Below are 21,318 nucleotides of genomic sequence, written 5' to 3' on the forward strand. Positions count from 1 at the left end.
TTGCTGTGGTCAGGGTGTCTCTTCACAGCCGCAGAACCCCTAATTCAGACACCACTACTTGTATCCTGCAGTTAAGCCAATCACTTACACAGAGCATAAGGAGGAGCCATGACGACACATTCAATAGGTCTGAAAGCAAGTCTCCATCAGACTCAAATAGAGATTCAAATGTCGAGGAGACTGCTTCCCCAAACCCACACATACAAAGCCGGCTATTCATCATCACTCGCTGGAACCGTGCTACAGAAAAATTGTGAAGCCTCCATTTGAGTTCATTAATCCGAACGTGCCAAGAACAGTTGCATTTTCTCCCTCCTTCGCCTTCAAGCGTTAAAGTTTCCGTACCTAATGCATGGCATACAGTTGCAACAGAGATTTGCAGTACCTAACGCATGGCACACAACTGCAACACAGGTTTGCAAAAAGGTCAACCGCACTTTCTGTGAGAGTTGTGTCTGTCGTGCATGGTTTTTTTTTAAAGATTTATTTATTTATTAAGTATACAGTGGTCTGCCTGAATGTGTCCCTGCAGGCCAGAAGAGGGCAGCATATTTCATTACAGATGGTTGTGAGCCACCATGTGGTTGCTGGGAATTGAACTCAGGACCTTTGGAAGTGAAGCCAGTTCTCTTAACCTCTGAGCCATCTCTCCAGCCCATGTCGTGCATGTTTGGTGATGCCACACGGCAACCTGATGCAAATCCAGGGAATGAGGTGATAAAGATTGCCCCCCAAGTTAGCACAAGCTCCACCGTGTTGAGGCTCTGTCCCCCATGAGTAGAATAGCTCTGTAGGAAGTTTGCAGGAATGGAGCATTTGCGGGAATAAGCTTCCAGATACCACCACCCTTTCACTTCCCTCTTCAGCAGCTTCCTTCTACTCCTGGACCCAAGGTAGAGGCCCTCCTCGCCCTCTGAGATTCCAGCTGCCCTTCAGGCACAAAAAGATGACAGCGCCTGAGAAATGGTCCGTTCAAAGTCACTCAAAGTTGGGAGACCATCCTTTGACAAGCAGCCCCGCGCCAGCCTCTCAGAAGGAAGTTCTCCACAAACACGTGAGCTCGCCTTTAAGGACAGGTGGGGTCAAGACCAGGAAGCCGGGCAATCCCAGTCAGCTTTAATTAGCTAAGCAAGACTTGAGTACATGTGTAAGGCTCCTCTCGGGAGCCCTTCAAAGCAGAAAGCTGAGATTTGTGCACAAAAAGTCACGATCCGAGGACTATCAAGGTCATTCGCGGTGCTGGCAATTTAGGACCTTCTAACCTAAACTGGTGATATAAATTATCAAAACGTGGTAATATAAATTATTGACCTTCATGCTTTTTATTTACGTTAACTCATTACTTACTGGTAAACACAATGTTTTTCAGTATTTGGGTTACTAGTTCAATAGAAGTCAAGAAAATAATTTCATAGTATGGGACTGTTATCTTATCCAACTTATATTGTCTATTTTATCTTAAACACCAGTGAATAATGTTAAAATAAATAGCTCCCTACTCTGAGAGCAAGAAATGTATTTCAATATGAATCTTAGCTTGCATGCTTTATTAATATTTAATCCAGTTTTTAAGCTATGTGTTGAGACATTGCTAATAATCATTACAAACTCAACCCCAAAATTTGTCATAGATGAAATCATTTTAAATGCATCACAGCAATGGTCAAGGGCAGGCAAGAGTCTGGAGGAAAGAAAAAAAGAACAGAAACATGATGCAATTATAATCTAAAAAATTAAAAATGATTTTTGCAAAACTGCATCACAGCCAGCATTGTGGTGTATGCTTTCAATCCCGACACTAAGACAGGAAGATGACAGGTTCCAGGCCAGCCTGGGCTGGAACCTTGCCCCCCACCCATCCAAAAAAGGCACTACACTTGAATAAAATTCAAGGGGGAAAAGAAACACTATAAAATTTGGACTGCTGACAGGCACATCAGATCACAATAGTGTTTAAATTCCACTCAATACAATTTAAACAGTGATACAATGTTTTCACTTTAAAAATCAATATTTACATTATGCCAGAAATTACATCCTTTGTATCTTTCTAACTTTGCGAAGAAAATCTTTAGACATCCAACTAAAAAACATGCAGGGGATACATGGTTTATATTTTTTAAAAAAAAAAATCTTGTAGAGATTGGAGATAGAGGTGAAAAGCCCCACTGAGATGTTCTTGGCTTGGGCTCCTCAGTCCACCCAGGACAGGCTCCTTAGAGAGCAGCCAAGCTAAAAGCTTGAAACTGAGAATGTGCGCACAGGGACCATGACTTCCTGCTGGGGTCTTTTAAAAGCTGCCTTGGTGAATGCCTGACTGAAACCCTCAGAAGAAGAGCTGGGGAGGTGGCTCAATCCAAAGTGTGCTTGCTGAGCAAACACAGACCGAAAGTCAGATCTCTAGAGATCTCTAGTGCTTACCTAAAAAGGCCGCACCACAAGGCAGAGCCCACCTCTAATCCCCGTGCTGGGTGAGGCAGGAAGAGAGCAAGGTCTCTAGGGACTACTGGTCGACCACTAGTCTAGCCAGTCCTGATCTTCTAGGTTCAGTGGGACACCCTGAACACTCAAGCCAAGCAAGACAGCACAGACTTTTAATCCCAGCACATGGGAGGCAGAGGCAGAAGAATTTCAGTTCAACACCAGCCTGGACTACATAGTAAGCGTCACACTAGCCAGGGGGCCTCATAGAGAGACCCTGTCTCAGAAATAATAAAATAATTAATAATAATAATAAAAGACCTTTGCTACACAAATCTGGGAACTGAGTTGGATCCCTGGAGTCCAAGATGGAAGGAGAGAACAAATCCCACAAAGTTATCCTCTGCCCTCCACATGTGCACTGTGACATTTGTGCCCGCACACATGCATCTTGCACACAAACTGCACATAAGAAAGAAAGAAAGGAAGGAAGGAAGGAAGGAAGGAAGGAAGGAAGGAAGGAAGAAAGAGGAAAGAAAGAAAGAAAGGTGAAGACGCAGTAGTTAAGGAAGACCCAGTATCAACTTCTGGTTGTCTGTGCATACTCACACCTACACACATATGAATACATACAAACATACACACAGATAAAATCCTCAGAACAGAGAAAGTGATGAACAAAATAAAATTTCCAGGAACTGGAAAAATGGCTTAGTGGCCGAGAGCTCTGTCTGCTCTTCCAGAGGATCCAGTGTAGATTCCCTGGTCCATCTGCATGGCAGCCCACAACCACTCCCAGGGGCTATACAACCTTTTAGGACCTCCTCACTCACCAGGCATACATGTAGTGTCCAGACATACATGCAGGCAGAACACCCATACATATAAAAATTTTTAAAAAAATGTTAATTCCTCTGGAGCTAGGAAGATAGCTCAGTGGATGGCGCTCAGTGGATGGCGTGCTTGCTGGGCAAGCAATGTAAGGACCTGAGGGCGGCTCCTTGGAACCCAGGTGAAAACTCAGGCATGAAAACACAACCTGTGATCTCTACACTGGGGTAGCTGGAGCCAGTGGGACCCCAAGGTTTGCTGATCTCAGTGCTGGGGGTGGAGACAGGAGGACCCCGAGGTCTGCTAATCTCAGCGCTGGGGTTGGGGGAGGACCCCGAGGTTTGCTGATCCAAGAGCAACTGCAATGCTAGGCCTGCAAGTGTCGCGATAGGCTGATAGGCTAAGCGACAAAAACCAGGAAAAGAATGGGGGGATTCTCCTTATGATTATGATGAAATAAACGCACACTGGACACATGGACTCACACAGGCACACACACTTACCTGAATGCATAGCTCCCACGAAAACTTCCAAACAGCTCCTTCAAGAACCCTCCAGAACAGCAAGGAACACAGATAAACTGGCAGCTCAAATATTTTTTTTAATAGCGGACTGTACAGTCAAAAGACCTGCCTGAACTTACCTTTTCCACAAAATTAAAGTCATCTCCCTATCTAGTCTCTACTCAAACTAGAAACAGTACTTTCAGCAGAAAAGAGGATTTCTGTTTTGCTCCCAAACATAAGCACATCTCCCCATCCGGCCTCTTTGAATGCATTAAAAATACATATTAACCTTTCCTGGGTCCACACCAAGAGTCTGAACATCCAGTTTAAAGTATAAACGCATGGTCTCCTCTACCGAGCTTCTAGAGGGAGAAAAACTTGGAGGGCAAACAAACTACTGTTTCAAAGATGATTTTTTTTTCTTTTTTTTTTTTTTTTGGTTTTTCGAGACAGGGTTTCTCTGCAGCTTTTTTAGAGCCTGTCCTGGAACTAGCTCTTGTAGACCAGGCTGGCCTCAAACTCACAGAGATCCGACTGCCTCTGCCTCCCAAGTGCTGGGATTAAAGGCGTGCGCCACCACCGCCCGGCCGATGATTTTTTTTTTTTTAACATTAGAACTGGACCCAGAAAAAGGTAACCAAGCTTCTACATTCCCCTGGACAAGAATCCCCACCTCGATCTAATTAAACCTACATCAAAGTGCAGCCCAGGTAATGAGTGTTGCACCTTCTGAACCTGTGGGCCTGAACCTAACCTGAGGTGACACCCAGGCCCCAACAGCTTGGTCGGCAAAGGATTGGATAGTAAATATCTTTACCCTCGCTGGCCCTACGGTCTCTGTCCTCACCTCAATGTGGCACCAACAATGCAAGCAAACCAAAGAGGATGCGGTCCCCACAACTCTTTGTTGCGGACACCAAAATATGAGCTTTATTAAAACTTTATGTGTCATAAAGTACAATCCTTTTGATCCTTTTTAACTATCTAATAATGCGAAGATTACCCTTAGCTCATAGGCATTGAGAAATGCAGGTGGTCAGCGGGATTCAGGCAGGAAACAGAAATCTGCCAACCCTTAGTCACCGACGGCTCCCATGTGCAATGTTGAAAACCACCAACTGTATTCTCCCCGACCCCATCCTAAAGTTTTTATCTGCCTGATGACTTCACTGGTGGCTGAAGGATTTTAGGTAACATTTTGTCCTTATGAGAGAAAAGAAAAATCCAAATCCCTTGACTGTTCTGTGTGAGGGTGGCTGGTATTATCGGCTTGGGTTCAGGGACGGTCTTTTAAGCCAACGTCAGCAGCGGCCTGATGGCCTTGGTCACATCTGGACCCTGGTCATGGCTGCAAAGATGGAAGCCACAACAGCAAACACTACTCCATCCCCCACCCCCTGTCCTGCCCAGTTCCCTGCTGTAGCTAGAGTTTCAGGGACCAAGAGCTTCCTCCTCCTCCTCCTCCTCCTCCTCCTCCTCCTCCTCCTCCTCCTCCTCCTCCTCCTCCTCCTCCTCCTCCTCCTCCTCTGGTCCCTGATGTACTAGGCCTGGTCTCTACTCTGAGAGCCAGCCTTAAATATACAGCAGCCTGGAAAGGAATCTGCCCCAAGGCACAGCCGTCTAAGCTCCACGCTACCCCTAGCCTCTTCAGCAGAAGGCTGTGGCAAAACAAGCTCCTCTTCATGAGCATCAGCTGACACTGCCTGGTACCCCCACACACACATGAAGAGGCCCAGACAGGCTCCATGGGGGTTTGCTAAGACCTGGGAGCATCACTAGCTCCACAGGGTGCTGGGTGATCAAGGCTGAAGCAGCAGAAACCCTAGAATTCCTTTAAGGTAGACCGTGAGACGGCAAACCCCAGGGCCTCTATTTTCTAAACAGGGAGCAGACCTGGCTCATTTGTGGGGCTGCTAATTCCAGACGATGGGAAAAGATGGGCAACTGACAGCAGTGGCCCAAAGTGGCCTCTCTACCTCTTATTACAGCTGCCAGGCCCAGCCAAAGTCCCACATCTATAGGGCTTGGAAATGATCATCTTTAAACAGACCTTGGGATGAGGCAGGACGTGCCATCCCAGGCTGGCAATTCAGTGACCTTAGATCACTATGTTGGCTATTGAAGCAGGATGGGTACTTTCCTGCTGATGCCATGCAAGGGGAAACTGAGACCCAGAGAGATAAAATGACTAGCCAGGATCAGATAAAGAATGTGTGGTGGGAATGGAGCCAAAAAAACACTGGATGGGAACAGTAAAGCCATGATTTCTAAAAACGACTTCTGCACGGAGCTCAGATGGGGCCATTTAACAGCGGAGATGCCACAGGGACCATTTCCTAGGTGCAGGAGCCCCAAGACTTCCTTCCGCTATGCAAAATCATTTCTCTTCTGTCACTGGCCACACCCTGTTCTCAGGACCTCGTGCTGGGCAGCAGTACCCATCCAGGACCTCTTGAGATGCAGCCTCTGGCTGTGTTTCCCTTTTGGCTTAACTAACAACCTGCACTGTGGAGATCCCAAACCCTAAGAAGCTGAGGCACACGTGTGCGTGTTAATTGCTTCAGGGAGAAGCTAAATGATTAGCTTAGCACAGAATCTGGGGACCTCGAAGCCTTGCCCTGCAGAAACCCACACAATCCACCTCCTGCCAGGCCCTAGCTGATCCCTTCCCTCCATTGCTTTTTCTTCTGCCTCCTTTTCCTCCTCATCTTCTTTTTAGATTTTTTTTTTTTGAGAGCTCATCTCACACAACCCCCAGCCTTAAACTCACTCATGTAGCTGAAGCTGGCGGTGGACTCCTGCCCCTCGTGTTTATAACCCCCAGTGCTGCGATTACAGGTGTACCCAGCCACACTTCCTCCACTATAAAAAAAAAGAACAAAAACCTTTCCTAGCTGTCTTCCCCTCCCCCACATCTTTCTTTCTTCTGTTTTTGCTGTGGTTTCTGCCCTTCTGTATTCCTATTACCTTGCTATATTGTGCCCTAAGTTTCTACTGGTAGAACAAGTCTGTTTTAAATCTAAACATACACATGTATCCAATGATGCCTGGGCTCCACCCTCTTTAAGCAATGTATCCTGTCACTCTAAAAGAAAGAGTCAAAACTAAAACAACATTTTACAATGTATCCTTCCTGTCCATCTGATACTTTGAAATTTTTTCTTCAGAGACCTCATGGATCGGGTGTTTTCTTATTGGCTTTATAACGGTTGCCTTTGTCCCTGTTAATAGGACCATGGACCAGACCTGGGGCCTCCTAGATGCTAGTTCTTCATTCTAGCACTGAGCTACAGCCCCGTCCACATGTACGGTTTTCCTTTTACCCCATAAATATCCACCCGAGACCTGAAATTCTACACCCAAGTTCTTTTTGTTGTTGTTGTTTTTTGTTTTTTGTTTTTCGAGACAGGGTTTCCCTGTAGTTTCTAGAGCCTGTCCTGGAACTAGCTCTTGTAGACCAGGCTGGCCTCGAACTCAGAGATCCGCCTGCCTCTACTGCCGAGTGCTGGGATTAAAGGCATGCGCCACCACCGCCCGGCTCTACACCCAAGTTCTTGAACATTCTCTCATAACACTTTTTTTTAATGACTCTTTATGATGATGGCTTTAGCAAACTGTTTTGCTCTCAGACATGGCCTCAAAAAGGCCGTTTGACACCTTGTGGAGAAGAGGCAGCATTCTAGCCTTCCCAAAGTCCTTTTCGCCAGCTTATCTCAAGAACGTCCCCAAACTCTGGTCTTTTCCATGCACACTTATCCCGGTGAACCCGTCTAAATGTAAACTCTGAGGGTTAAGTCATGAAGCCAATTGACAAGATAAAACCCGAAACAAAAAGAAAGAACATTATTTTAATTGTAGAACCTGACACGCAGGGTACCTAATAAAGAGATTTCATACAAAAATAAAATATCTGTGTGCCACAGTCATTACGTTAGAGAAAATAAGATAAGAGTAAATGTTACAAATTAAACAAACAAAAACTATCACTTAAACCTATTCTGAGAGAGCTGAAGTTGACCCTCAAATACTCGGCTCCTTAATTTTACCAACGAGGAGCCAAGATCCAGGGACTATTAACAAAGCACCAAGATCCAGGGACTATTAACAAGCACTGCTTGCTGTTCTTAGTTAGACATTTCCCACTGAAGTGCCACAGGCTCCCCACAAGGAGATACTCCTGCACCAATTTTACAGCCGAGGACAACTGTGGCCCAGAAAGACTAAGACAGCAGCTAAGATCAAAGCTGTGTGTACAGCCCAGACTCCCAAACATCAACCTCAGTGTTCCCCCACAGCGTGCTTATCAACACTGTTCAAATGAGACTCCATATTTAAAGTATTGTATGCGGAAGTTCAGTGCCAGGGAACCTGATCTGAGACTTTTTGCTAAAAAGCGGGGCTCAGAAGAAAACTGTCCCTAGTTAGAACTAAGGGCTGTGCTCATCTGGTGGCCCCAAGAGATTTATAAATGCCTCCAGGCTCCAAAGTGCCTAGAATCTTCACACCTCTACACTGCCAGTTACCTGGTGACCGTACTATTTACTCAGATTACAGGGGGTCACTTCTTAGCCTTGTGGCCTTCAGTATCCTTAAATCTGGACTCTGTTAGAAAAAGAAAAAAACTATGAAAAAAGTTTCACATGGGTAGAAATAAAAATGACAAGATCCTGGTGCCTAAAACCACTGCCCACGACACCCAGTTCCACCCGCTGTGAAGATAGACACCCTGTTAGCCACCCTGGCCTTGTAGCTTCTCCCTGTCCCATCATGCCTTGCAGCTGAAACAAAAACCCACTTTAAAGGCCACTTTCAACATAGTCACTTAGGACAGCTCTAATACCTGAACTCCCTTCCAAATATCTGAACTGAGGTATCAAACAGGGAGAAGCCAAATCCAAGCTCTCTTAAAAACAGTCAAGATGGGATTCTTGGAGCCCACCTGATAGACTGCTCGCCTGGCATAGAATGAACATGGCCTTTTGGATTGGATCCTGAACAGCACAGAAACCCCATGGTAGTGCAGGCTTGGAATCCCAGTACTCGGGAGGCAAAGACGCTCAGAAATTTAGGTCATCCTCAGCTATATAGCAAATTCAAGGCTAGCCTGGGCTACATAAGGCCTTGGGGAGAGAGAGAGAGAGAGAGAAAGAGAGAGAGAGAGAGAGAGAGAGAGAGAGAGAGAGAGAGAGAGAGAGAGGGAGAGAGAGAGGGAGAGGGAGAGAGAGAGGGAGAGGGAGAAAGAGAACTGGAGAGTGGGGAACCAGGGATGGTGGCACATGCCTTTTGTCCCAGCACCAGCACTCAGTAAACCGAGGCAGGAGGATCTCTGTGAGTTTGAGGACAGCCTGGACTATCCAGCAAGCTACAGAACAGTCAGGATTACACAGAGAGACCCTATCCAAAAAGGGAGGGGGAGTAGGAAAGGACACCCACCTGACCCTACTCCCCAAGTGTTGGGTTCAAGGTGAGCACCACCATACCCTGCTCAGACTGTGATTTTCTGTCAATCAACCAAAGACAATGAGGACCTTGAAGACAAGCTGTCAGGTGAGAGGGGACACCTCTGAGAGCACACAAAGGGAACAGGAAGGAGTGGGGGGGGGTGTGCTTCCAGAAGTGCTGGGACTATTGTTAGGTTCACCTTGACAGAGGGTGAACTTTTGTGGCTCTGTCTCTTAATTTTCCAGAGGACTGTCTTCCTAGAAAAAGCTGCAGTGCCCACATTAATCACCACATAGCCAGTCCTGTTTAGTTTACACCATCCTATGGAGGGATAGTTTGGTTTCTTTAGATCAGAATTCAGACCACCAGTCCTGCCTGGTCACATGAGAGCTCTTCTCTCTAATCCGCTCACTCTCAACTCTCCCCCACCCCACCCGGTGACTGGTGTGTTCTTTGAGAAACAGGGCCATTTGCTTCCTATAGTTTCCTTAGAGCCCGTATATTTTACTTTTTACTTTAAAACACAGAGCAGCTCAGACCGTCAGTATTCTTTTACCCATGTCCTGTGCCACTGAAACCATCCAGCTTCCTTCTATGAAGTCCTTGCTATCCCCGGAGGCACACCTGCCCCTGAACAAGTGCCCAGGACAAGTGGCCATTCCACCAAAGCAGGGGGTATCATGGACACAGAAGACCCAAGGTCTACGTCAGTTTACATAACAGTTTTCTTCCTGGGATGAGGCAGGTATGAGTTAACTTGTACAATATCATGCCTATGAAATCAGCAGATGCAGCGAGCATTGCAAAGATTCAGACCGACTTCCCCAGGTATCCAGGTGAGGCCAAACAGTGTTGAGGGTCTCTTGTGACAGTGGCCCTGTCTCAAAGGCCAGAAGGACTAAGACCATATAATCTGGGGTCGAGCCCACCTTGCCATGATTCCCAGACTCACGGGTCCTAAATAAACTCCTCAATCTCTGGGTTCTCGTTGTCTTCACTGGCAGAATGAAACGACAGTCAGCTCTCACGTGGCCATGTTGGCGGGGTTAAGTCTCACGACACGCCCCAGCTCATTTCCAGTCCTCTCTCTAGGAGATGATTAACATCACACCTGCTCTCATCCATTACCACACTTTGGGGAAACATAGACATTCATGGCCTAAGTTCTACCACCCTGATTGCTCTATTGCTCTATTCAGAAAGTTGAAGATAGATAGATAGATAGATAGATAGATAGATAGATAGATAGATAGATAGATGATAGATATAAATATAGATATATGATTTTTATTGAGCTCTACATTTTTTCTCTGCTCCCCTCACTGCCTCTCCCCTCCCCTTCAGCCCTCTCCCAAGGTCCCCCATCTGATTGCTCTATACTGCGCAGGGTCCAGGGACCCAGGTAGATGGGGTGAGACCAGCTGAAGATGCTACAACGGTGCCTGCCCGTGGTGATGTGGCCCAGCAAGCGAGGGAAAAGCACAAACACAGGTTAAATGGTACATTATATAATGTGCACTAAAGCACTCCAAAACAGAAAAGCTTAAAGGAACGTGGTCTTTTAAGGGATTTAAATTTAAATATGAATATGGAAAACCATATTTTCCCTCCCGGGTTCAAGCTCAGTAAACGATATTGCTCATCCTGGGCTGCAGGTATCAACAGCTTTGACCGCTGTTCCAGTTACTGGAGATTGACCCCCCAGTGACCTGAATTTTTGCCGGGCATCATGGCTTTACAAAGTATCATCTGCCACTTCCCAGCCTTCGTCCTCCCTATATCGGATCTCAAAGCCAGGCTCCTCCCAACAAGGACTCATCTCTTCAGAACGGCCTGGTGATTGAGAAGTTGGGTTGTCACCTTGCTAGCTGTACCCATCCCTGGCCCACAGTTGAGAGACAGATTTGTCAGAGCCAGATGACACTGTGAGAACCAAGAGAGTTACCAAAACAGTACCTGTGAGAACCGCTATGCTGGCTACGCTGGGCTACGCTGGGCTACACTGGCCCAGCTCACCACAGCTCATGAGAGACTCAGGGTCTGGAAGAAAAGCTTCCCCTAAGTGAAAACAACTCAAGACGGTTCTCAAAGGACCACACTAAGAGCAGCCTCAGGAGTCCTGTGTCTCTGCACCTGGCTCCTCGGCATCTCAGAAGACCTTCTTGGAGAATAGATCCATGGTCCTTCAGCAAGACTCAAAGTACATTTATCAGGCCGGGGAAAGGGCTAAAGCTTCTGTCATCACAAAGTGGGAGGACGCTTTCTCACAGTGGGAGAGGCTGAAAACTTGAGAAAAATCTGTACCCAGCAGCCTCTTTATATAGGCAAGAAAATCCAATGTCGGGGACCGCGAAAAGCCATGTAAATACTAGACGTTCCCTAAGTGGAATCCTAGGACCTTTATTCCCAGTCTGATGCTAGTTTTTAAATAAATCAAATGAAAACCAAAGTAATTTAGTATTGAAATTACTTCCAGAGACAAGTTAGAACTGCCACTAAATTTCCATGTCAGGGCAAATGTAGACCAGTGTCTCTATAAATCTAATTACTAAAAGCTCTGGAAGCTTCCTTGGGGCAAATGGTCTTTCAGTATTAAAGATAGCTAGTTTTCAAAAGGGGAGACAAGAGAAAGGTGTTTGGTTTGGTTTGGTTTGGTTTTGGTTTTGAGACAGGTCTTTACGTAACCCAGGTTGGCCTTGAACTCACTATATAGCCAAGTATAGCCGGTGATGGATTTGAACTCCCGATCCTCCTGCCTCTACCTCTGATACTAGGATTACAGACATGTGCACCGAGTCCAGGCAGAATGACTATCACAATTTGAAATTAGATTTGTGAATCATTAATTTCACCTTCCAGGTCCCCAATTCTCCACAAACTCGAACACTGGCCAGGAAAACTGTCCGCCGTCAACTTCTGAAACACCAGAGGCAGACAAGAGTGAGTAATAAAAGAAACCACCTATAAAATAGGCACTCAGATTCCCCATAAACTGAAGCAGGGAAAGAACAAGAACCAGTCTCTAAACCGCTAACGTTGAATAAACCTCTTCAGGAACCTGAGACCATTTAACTCACATGCAGACGTACACATCAGCCACACGCGGGGGAGACACTGTAAAGCAGACTCCGTTAGAAGGACTGAGCATGGGAGGAACAAGGCAGAGCTCAGACACCATCAAGACATCCAGTCCGGCGTCTTCAGTTGACAAAGAGGAACCTAGAGCCCACAGAGACATAGCCTCGGTCACCACAGCCTCCCACGTCTTGGACAAGAAGAGTCGGAATGCTTGGCTCTTGCAACCACGGTTACCTGCCAGAGCCGTGTTCTAACCTCGGGCTGACACATGGCCAGCAGGCTCCAGGGTAAACCAAACTCACAGAAGCCAAACCTGTCGCTGTCAAACCTCAGGCGAGCAAACAGAGGCAAGATGGGAGTCTGCGTGTGACTGTGTATACAGACTTACCTGGAAGGTCCCTTGGCCATCAATATTTAACAGCACCGTGATGGTTCTCAAAGGGCCATGGGGTAGAGAAAAATGGCATGGTCACCAAAGTCTGTGTACTCCCAACTGTCTATGAGAATTTTTAAATGTTTGAGTATGTGGTGGATCAGGAAGAAAAAGGCAAACCAAGAGTTTTCATGCATAAAGAGACTTCCAAATGATGCTAAATACCAAGAGTTCTTTTTTAAATCTTTTTTTTTATTTATTTGACATACCAACAAGAGCTTCCCCTCCTTCCTCCTGTCCCCTCCCCCCCACCTCCCTCTACCTCATGCTCCCATCCCCCATCCACTCTTTCTCCTCCTCTGTCTCCATTCAGAAAGGATAAGGCCTCCCATGGGAGTCAACAAAGCAGAAGGCAGGACCAAGCTCCTCCCCACGGCATCAAGGCTGGGCAAGGCATCCCACTCTGGGGAATAGGTCCCAAAAATCCAGCTCATGCATCAGGGCCAGGTCCTGAACCACTGCCAGGGGCCCCACAAATAGACCAATAATTCTTAAAACAGCTACGGCCACCGCTGTCGTTCTTCCTAACTTCCATTGTGTTTGTTTCTTGACGGAAGGAGGGGCACATGAGCCGTGATGCATGCGTGGGAGTCAGAGGGCAACTTGCAGAGTCGGAGTCGGTTCTCTCACACCACGTGAGTCCCAGGGACTGATCTCAGGTCTTTAGGCTTGGTGGCAAATGCCTTATCCAGTGAGCCATCCTTCCAGTACCATTTTTAAGATATTAGCTTCAAAATCAAATTTTCTTTGGGGGAGGAGGGTGGAAATCTATTGTATCAGATTTTTGTTGTTTTATGGGGGGGGTGACCCAAGTGCACATGCACCATGATGAACATGTATATGGCCAACAAGAACACCTCTGTGCAGCGGGTGTCCTTCTGTCTTTGCATGGCATGGGTTCTGTGATCTAAGCCAAACTGTGGGCCTTCTACAGCAGAGACTTTCCCCACTGGGCCATCTCCATCGCCCTCTATAAGAGCCATGTCTTAACTTCAAAAAGCACAGCATTATCAGAGGTCTGGCTTATAGAAAGTTATGCTTGCCAGGTGGCTTCAGAGGTAAAAAGCACCTGTCACCAAGCCTGACGTCGTAAGCATGATGCTCAAAACCCACACGGTGGAAGAAAAGAATAGACGCCCACAGGTTGTTCTCTGACCTCCACATATGCAGAAACAAACATAATACACACACACACACACACACACACACCTTAAATTTTTTAAATGCAAAAAAATTAAAGAATTACAAATTTTTAAAATAATTTAACATTACATTGTAAATATAATACCCATTAAGCACCATAAGTTAATACATCGTATTTATGTTGCTGAGATATAAACCTTCTCAGGATGTGTCAGTTCTACGTCTTGCATAAGAACCCCGCCTTTTTGAGCTTATGTTTACTCTCCTCTGAGAACAGGGGAAGTGAAACTTAACGCATTCTTTTAAGAAAGGAGGCTCCATCTATTCTGGGCCAGACTTTCATTTATCCTGAAGCAGACAGTAAGGTATTTAAGGGACACATATCTTTATTTCGAAAAGTCCTCAGTCTAGAAAACAGACATCCACAATGAGAGATACTAGCACACAGAAGTGTTAGGTCCGTACCTGGCTAAAGAGACCCTTAAAGGAAGCATATCGGATGTCAAGGGCAGTTATTTCAACTGACTACGGAGGCTTCAAACTCTCCATTTGCTGGTCCAGCTCTCTGATTTCCTAAGGTGGCCCAGTGTTGAAGACGATTAAAAGTTCCCATGTCATACAAAAATAAACAATCAAGAAAAAGAATCAACATGTTCTAACGCATCACTCGGTGGGTGCAGAGGTGGCAAAGTTAATGGGACAAGCCCGGGACTAACAGTCAAGGACAGAGGCCTCAGTGCCGGTCCTCACTCTGACAGAGGTGGGTCTGAACCCACCCGCAGACGCTCCGCAGAGCTCCCCCGTAACTGAGAGAAGAGACCTGCCTTCGGTACCTGCTGCTCCCTGGTCAGCTATGAAAAGTATGGCCTGTATCAGAACCCTACTTATGCAATCAGTCGGGCAGGGGAGGTCACTGCCCTCAACTGCTCTCTGGGTGTGTGACCTGAACAAGTCCGTCAACCTCCCTCCCTGCTTCTGTTTCCTCGCCCATCCAGCAGGATTGACAGGCGCACCATCCACCTAGGGTGGCTGAGGATTAAGAGATGATTCACTGCAAAGGTCCAGGGTACACGCCACGATTAGGCGCAAGCCATGAAAGGCCGGCAGTCGGGTGCACTCCCAAAACCGTAGCACTGGGTCACGGGCGACCAGAACAGAGTCCAAAAGTTAAATTTGTTCTTTTCCTCCTTCGGTGTTGGCTCGCAGACCAGTGCATCCAGGGTGGCAGGAAAATCTAGGACAGCCTGATAAAAACGTGTCCAAAGGCCCCACACTGTGGCCAGAAATCCTGCTTTCAAAGCTTCAGGATTTCTAGTCTGTGGCCGCAGCTGCCAGACAGTGCCTTTGGCAAGGAGGTGGGTGTCGGGAGTGTGAGCAAGATGCTAAACCAGAAGGCCTCCAGGCGGGACGCTCGGAAAGGGCCAAGTGCTGAAGCATGTATCTACCGGGCTCTGCAAACCGGAGAGTGGTTCTGCTGTCGTTAGCAAACTCTCGGCAGAAAAGCAAACCTTTCATGGGCAAAGACAACGCCCGCCAGCCTGGCTACGGAACTTTGAAAGGGGAAAATCCTGAAGGAAAGAGCCAAGCTGATGCTGCCATACGCTGAAATCTCTACAGTCCTTTATACCTCTCTACATAAGGAATTCGCCCTACAAGTTCCATACAAAAGTCCAAGTATTAAATCCACTTGCAAAAGGCCTCATGAATGCTTATTTTCAGCTAAGCACATTGCTATTTGGACGTGATGAAAGCCACTCCAACCTTATGATTATCTCGGATCTCCCAAGATGTAAACAAATGCCTTCCTGTCAACCTATGCGGAAACGGGTATAGGGCTGTATTAATTACATAGTTGAATAACAATGTTGCAGAGGAGAAACAACCAACTCCTCCAATTGCTCTGGGACTGTCTCCACTTTACCACCAAAAGCTGGGAGACTCCCCTCAGTCCTGGGCAAACTAAAATGGTCCCAAAACACTATCAGAAAGAGAGAGAGGAAAAAAATAATGACGGAAGGACAGACTTTCAAATGCAGAAGTGCTAAGTGGAGCCTGTTTGCAGTGGTGGCTCCCAGTTCCTTTTCACAGCAGAAGACTAAAAACCACAGCAGCCTCTCCCTCCCCCTCCCCTTTCTCTTCAGCCTTCCCAAAACAGCAAAGACATATCACTTCTCTTGCTTGACTCAGAGACCACTGCAGGATTGGCTGCTGAAGTAGCAACCACCACCACCACCCAGCCAGTTCCAGCCTTTGGGGTTGGTAGGCCAGAAAATGTCACTGTTGATCACCTCTCACCTCAAGGACATCCAAAAGCACAGCGAGACATTTCAAAGTTATCAGTGGCAAGAATGTGTCCTCAACCCAAAAACCCAAGAGCTGTGGCCAAAAGTCAAGATTCGCCTTGCAAGTAGGCACTGAACGGACCAGGAAGAGGGGGGCCAAGAGGGTTATGTCATCCCTAGGTAGAGAGCAAGCTGCTCCGCCTCAGACTGAAGCAGGATTCCATGCCGGTGATTCTCCATCCACAGTGCAGGGGCAAAGCTCTTCTAGAAGAAGCTTAATCAAAGGGTCGTTAGCAGTAGATGAAGATCAGAAGCAACGGGCTAAGAAGCACACTTCAAAACAAAAAAAAACAAGACTATATAAGGCAAGAGAAACACACTTCCTGGACCCAAAGAAACACAGAAACCATCTTGGTTCACCACTAACACCCCACCCCGCCCTACCACCACCCCACCCAGTCTTCCTCTGGCCTGGTCCCCAAACAGCCTGGTGGGTTCAGGTGTTCTGGAGTCACGGAACTCCTGGGCTTTTTCCATCTGTCGGGAGACAGAACCCAATGGAAGTTCTATCTCTTTCTCCCTGGCGGCAACTGTAGTTTACGGGGGGGGGAGGGGGGGGGTGTATGTACTTAGAAGCGTTTTCACAGTTGAAGCCTGAGACTAACTTCCTGTGTGGGTGAACCCGGCAGCACAACCTTCATCAGGGCTGATGCGATGTGGGAGAGGTTGCCTTCCCCTACCCCACTTCAACAGGTCTGCCGAAAGGGAGGAGGAGGTATCTCTAGGCCTCAGCTCTCCACTGCTAGCGGGAGCCCGGGAGGTGACACCACCAGCCAACAGCAGAGGGTCTTGAGGCAGCCTTGTTCCTTCTCTAGGTCAGCGGATTCACTCACAAGCTAAGGAATTCAGGAGAGGTGATTTGCGTCGCTATAAGTAAAATTCTGCACGAAATCCTTTACTATTTATAACATAACCATGCCTGCTAGAACCAGGCTGTTTAGAAATTGACAGAACGTAAGTAGGCGTACCATCCACGTTGACAGGACCCAGACTCAAAACAATGTAAGTCTTAAAGCAAGCAACTGTCTTAACAGTTGGCAAAAAAACGTGAAGGAAGGCTAGGGGAAAATCCTAATATCAGTTTACAATTGCGTTCACTGCTCAGGAGCCAGTGAGGAGGGGCAGGTTCGCCCCCAATTAGCAGTTGCTCTCCTTGCTAAATTTAACAGTTTTCAACGCAGTGACTTCTGAATGGAGTGGGGGAGGGGAAGGGAGAGGGAGCTGTAACTATGTAAGGACGACAAGAAGCTGAAGCAAATGCAATCCAAAGGGCAAAACAAATCACTGGGGATCACTCCTCCAATGGGTTGGGCTGTATTGAAGTCGCAGGACCTTCTGGCCGGGTACTAACTACAAAGACACCTCCAAAGAAGTTTGAAATGTTTAATAGCGAGGATTGGCCTGTCTGGCATCATATGTCAGAGTCAAGACTGCCTCTCTGTTATCAGGACCCCAAAACAGTTTCACTGAAGATGAGTAGACCCGGACCTGGAGGAACATGGTCTCCCCCCACCCCCACCCCCCGCCATGGAAAGAGCTACAAAGAGGTTTGGGGGGGGGGGGTTGTTTTGTTTTTTGTTTTGTCTGGCAACTTGCTTGGGCTTCCATGAGTGTCAAAGACACAGACGTGTAGCAAAGACTGTCAATGGGGTTCAACAAATATCCCATGGCTTCAAGCAAAACTCCCGGGCTGCCCGGTGTGATGTCTCGGCCAGAAAAGCAACAAAGCTGATGGGGGGGAGGGGGCACCAGCATCTGCAAGCTCACCCTGAGACCTGACTTCACCTCCTACTGGGAGATCCGAACTGAGCGCGCGTCTCTCAGTTCTCAGCACCCTCATCCCTCACCCACACCCAGCCCTCTGGGCAACTAAAGAGGAAGTCGAGATGTCCTAACCAACGGATGAAGACTACCCACCACCCCACCGGAGCGGGGATCCGGGCCAGTCTCTTGACTGGCGCAGGAGAGCTCCGGAGCCGCGAGCCTCTCTGCCGGCGTCCACCTTCCTCCTCCTGACCCCGCGGGCAGCCTTCCCCGGGACAGCCCCAGGCTGAGTGCTCCCGACTGCGCAGCACGGCCCGGGGCTCCCCTCCCCCGATCGGTGCGGTGACGGCCCGCATCCCCCCCCCCCACCCTGTCTCATCACGGTGGCCACTCCCGCAGCCCGCCGACCCTCTCCAGCCGCGAACGCGCACTTGCGACGGCCCAGGGCGGAGACTACGCGGGAGCCGAGCCCCGCGGCCGGCCGTGCACGCTCCAGCCCTGCGCGTAAACAGCTCCGGGCGCGCTCCGCTCGCTCGGCGCCCGCCGCGCCCCCTTCTCCGCGCCCCGCGCCCCGCGCCCCTACCTGGTCGCAGAGTTTGAGCACTGCCATTCTTCCGCTCCCTCGCGCGCGCGCGCATCCAAGTCTCCGCTCCGATGTCACGCCGCCGGGAGCCGGGGCGACGGAAGGGACGGCCCGGGGATCGCGCCGGGAGCCCGGCTCCCCGATGTGACAGCCCTCCCGCTGCTCGGCCGCCGCCGCCAGCCGCCCGGAGCCCAACCCCGGCTCGCGGGAGTCGCAGCCCGGCCCGCCCGCCTTTATACAGGAAGTGCCGGCCGCTGCCAGCTGGGCCGCCACTGACATCACCGCGCGCTGCCTCCCTTGCGCCGCCCGGGCCGACGCTGCCTCCTGCCGCCCGCAGCGGCTCCTCGCAGCCCGCGGCCCCGGCGCCCTCCCGCACCTGCACCCCGCTCGGCCAGAAGCCCCGGGGTGGGTAGGGGGTATAGGGAGGGCTGACGACCGCGACTCTCCCCGGCGATCCCACCCACGCGCGCGCGATTGATGGGCAAACCCTCGCAGACACACCCCAGGGGCCCAGAAAGCTTGCGACTCTCGGGCCACCAACTTTCACCCTAGAGAATGCGTCACACCCCCTTTTTCCCTAAACCTCTACCCTAATCACATTGCTCCAACGCTCCAAATTTCTGCCACCTGGCTGCTGTGCAGACCGTCCCTTTGTTTAAAGCATAAGGAGGCCCTGGGCTCACGATTCCAGTGTTTCTCTTAACACACAGGGGCGGGAGGAACAGGGGCTCGGGCCCTTCATTTCAACTTCTGCAGCCACCTCCTAGCTAAGCCACACATTACCCTAAATTGGTAGCCTGGGCTTGGGGCTGGAGGTGGTAATGAAAAGAAAAGAAAAAAAACAGTTGTAAGTTGCTGCACAATCCTGGCTGAATCATTCCTACACGTTTGTAAGTTGTCTTGCTTCCCCGACAGATAGAAGACTGCTGTCCAGCCGCAGGGGTTTCTAATACAGAGGTCTCAATTCATAGGAAGTACTTCTGAGATGTGGGAAAATACTCAGTAATCCAGGCAGTGACTGTGCGAGGAAAAAAACGGGGCATAAGTAATTACGATACTGTGCTGGCTAGTTTTCACCTCAACTTGACACAGACTCTAGCCATTTGAGAAGAGGAAACCTCCGTTTAAAAAAAAATGCCCTCTCCAGATATTGACCTGGGGGCAAGCTGATGGGGCATTTTCTTGACTGATGCTTAGTGTGAGAAGGCTCAGCTCTCTGTGAGTGGTGCCACCCCTGGCTGAGTGGTCCTGGATGTATAAGAAAAGCAAGCTGAGCATGAGAAGCAAGTCTGTAAGTAGCGCCTCCCTCATGGCCTTCAGTTCCTGCCTCCAGGTTCCTGCCTGGAGTTCCTGCCCTGGCTTCCTTCAGTGATGTGGAAGCAGAAGTATAAGTTGTTTTTTATCTCTTTTTGGTTTTTCAAGACAGGGTTTCTCTGTAGCTTTGAAGCCGGTCCTCAAACTAGCTCTTGTAGACCAGGCTGGCCTCAAACTCACAGAGATTCACCTGCCTCTGCCTCCCGAGTGCTGGGACTAAAGGTGTGCACCACCACTGCCCAGCTTGATCGTTTTTTTATCCCAACAATAGAAACCTCAAGTAAGACATTTCCATAAACCAGACGGTCACTGCTGATTCATATAATTTCAAACTGAAATAAGGGGCCACAAGGCAGGTCACTTAAGAAGGAAGAGACCAGACCGGACAGGCTTCTGTGGGGGGGGGGGGGTGAGCTGAGATCCAGAGGGAAATGTCAAGCAGGCAAGCAAGAGGTGGGGCACTCCCCGGCAGCCATAGGCACCCTAGCAGACTATGGAGCAAGCCTTCAGGACGGTTGAACAGCAAACCCGAGCCGAAGTGCCTGGGTGAAGCTAAACCGCCTTCCTCTACAGTTCCCTCACAAACCAGTTGTGGGTTCTTCCTCCCCGTTGGCAGGAGCTCCCCAAAGATTTCATGGGAGAAGGGAGTAACGGCAGTTGTTCGACACCCTTGGGTGTCATCCACCCGCTCTGCCTGGTCAACAGCGACATCCCAATGCTACTCTGCCTCACCCTCCAGATTGTGGTTCAACTCGTGCAGAAAGGGGCCCTGAGGAAGCACCCTCCTGGGTCCCCCTCCTCGGCCACCAGTGATAAGCAGACACACTCCTCCCTCCCCCCTCGTCCCCCCTCCGTGAACCCGTGAAGCCATTGCTCCCAAGACTCTTCTCAAACACAACACAGGTGTGATGTGAGGCCTCTCCATTCTGCTGTTCCACAGAGAGAGAGAGAGAGAGAGAGAGAGAGAGAGAGAGAGTGTGTGTGTGTGTGTGTGTGTGTGTGTGTAGCCCCTCCATGATGTTGTTCCGCAGAATGTGTGTGTGTGTGTGTGTGTGTGTGTGTGTGTGGTCCCGTGTGTGTGTGTGTGTGGCCACTCCATGCTGCTGTTCAGCAAAATGTTTGCTAATATAACTTGCATAGGTTTATAAGTAAATAGGACAGGGAATTCTCCAACTAAATATGATCGTATTTCCAAAAGAGAAAGAATAAATTCTGTTATATGACAGACTCTCTCCAGATCTGCTTTGGGTCACCATGGATAAACACATGCGTGAGTTCTGGGTCAGACTCGGTCCCCCACCCACTCACCTCTCCCCCTCTCCCCCTTCTCCCCCCTCTCTGGGATGGTGTCTTGCTGTATTGCTGGCAATTTGGCCCTGAACTCTCTTGTCTTGCTATTTCTTCATCCCAAGTGTGTGCTGTCACAGCAGGCTGTCACTGGAAGGGAGAGGATCATAATCC

The 21,318-nt window shown here is 48.8% G+C and overlaps 1 protein-coding gene across 2 annotated transcripts in view; it reads right to left on the bottom strand.

The window, feature by feature from the left end:
• Nucleotides 1-18,758, bottom strand: part of Ankrd44 (ankyrin repeat domain 44) — a 220,552-nt gene extending 201,794 nt beyond the window's left edge. For both annotated transcript variants that reach the window (XM_038315493.1, XM_038315491.1), the window contains exon 1: nucleotides 18,544-18,758. In XM_038315493.1, coding sequence (XP_038171421.1) covers nucleotides 18,544-18,570 — 27 coding nt within the window. In that variant the 5' untranslated portion in view covers nucleotides 18,571-18,758. The remainder of the gene's footprint in view (nucleotides 1-18,543) is intronic.
• Between the last annotated feature and the right edge of the window lie 2,560 nt (nucleotides 18,759-21,318).

The sequence above is a fragment of the Arvicola amphibius genome, chromosome 18, assembly GCF_903992535.2.
Source record: "Arvicola amphibius chromosome 18, mArvAmp1.2, whole genome shotgun sequence".
In the NCBI taxonomy this organism is placed as follows: Eukaryota; Metazoa; Chordata; class Mammalia; order Rodentia; family Cricetidae; genus Arvicola; species Arvicola amphibius.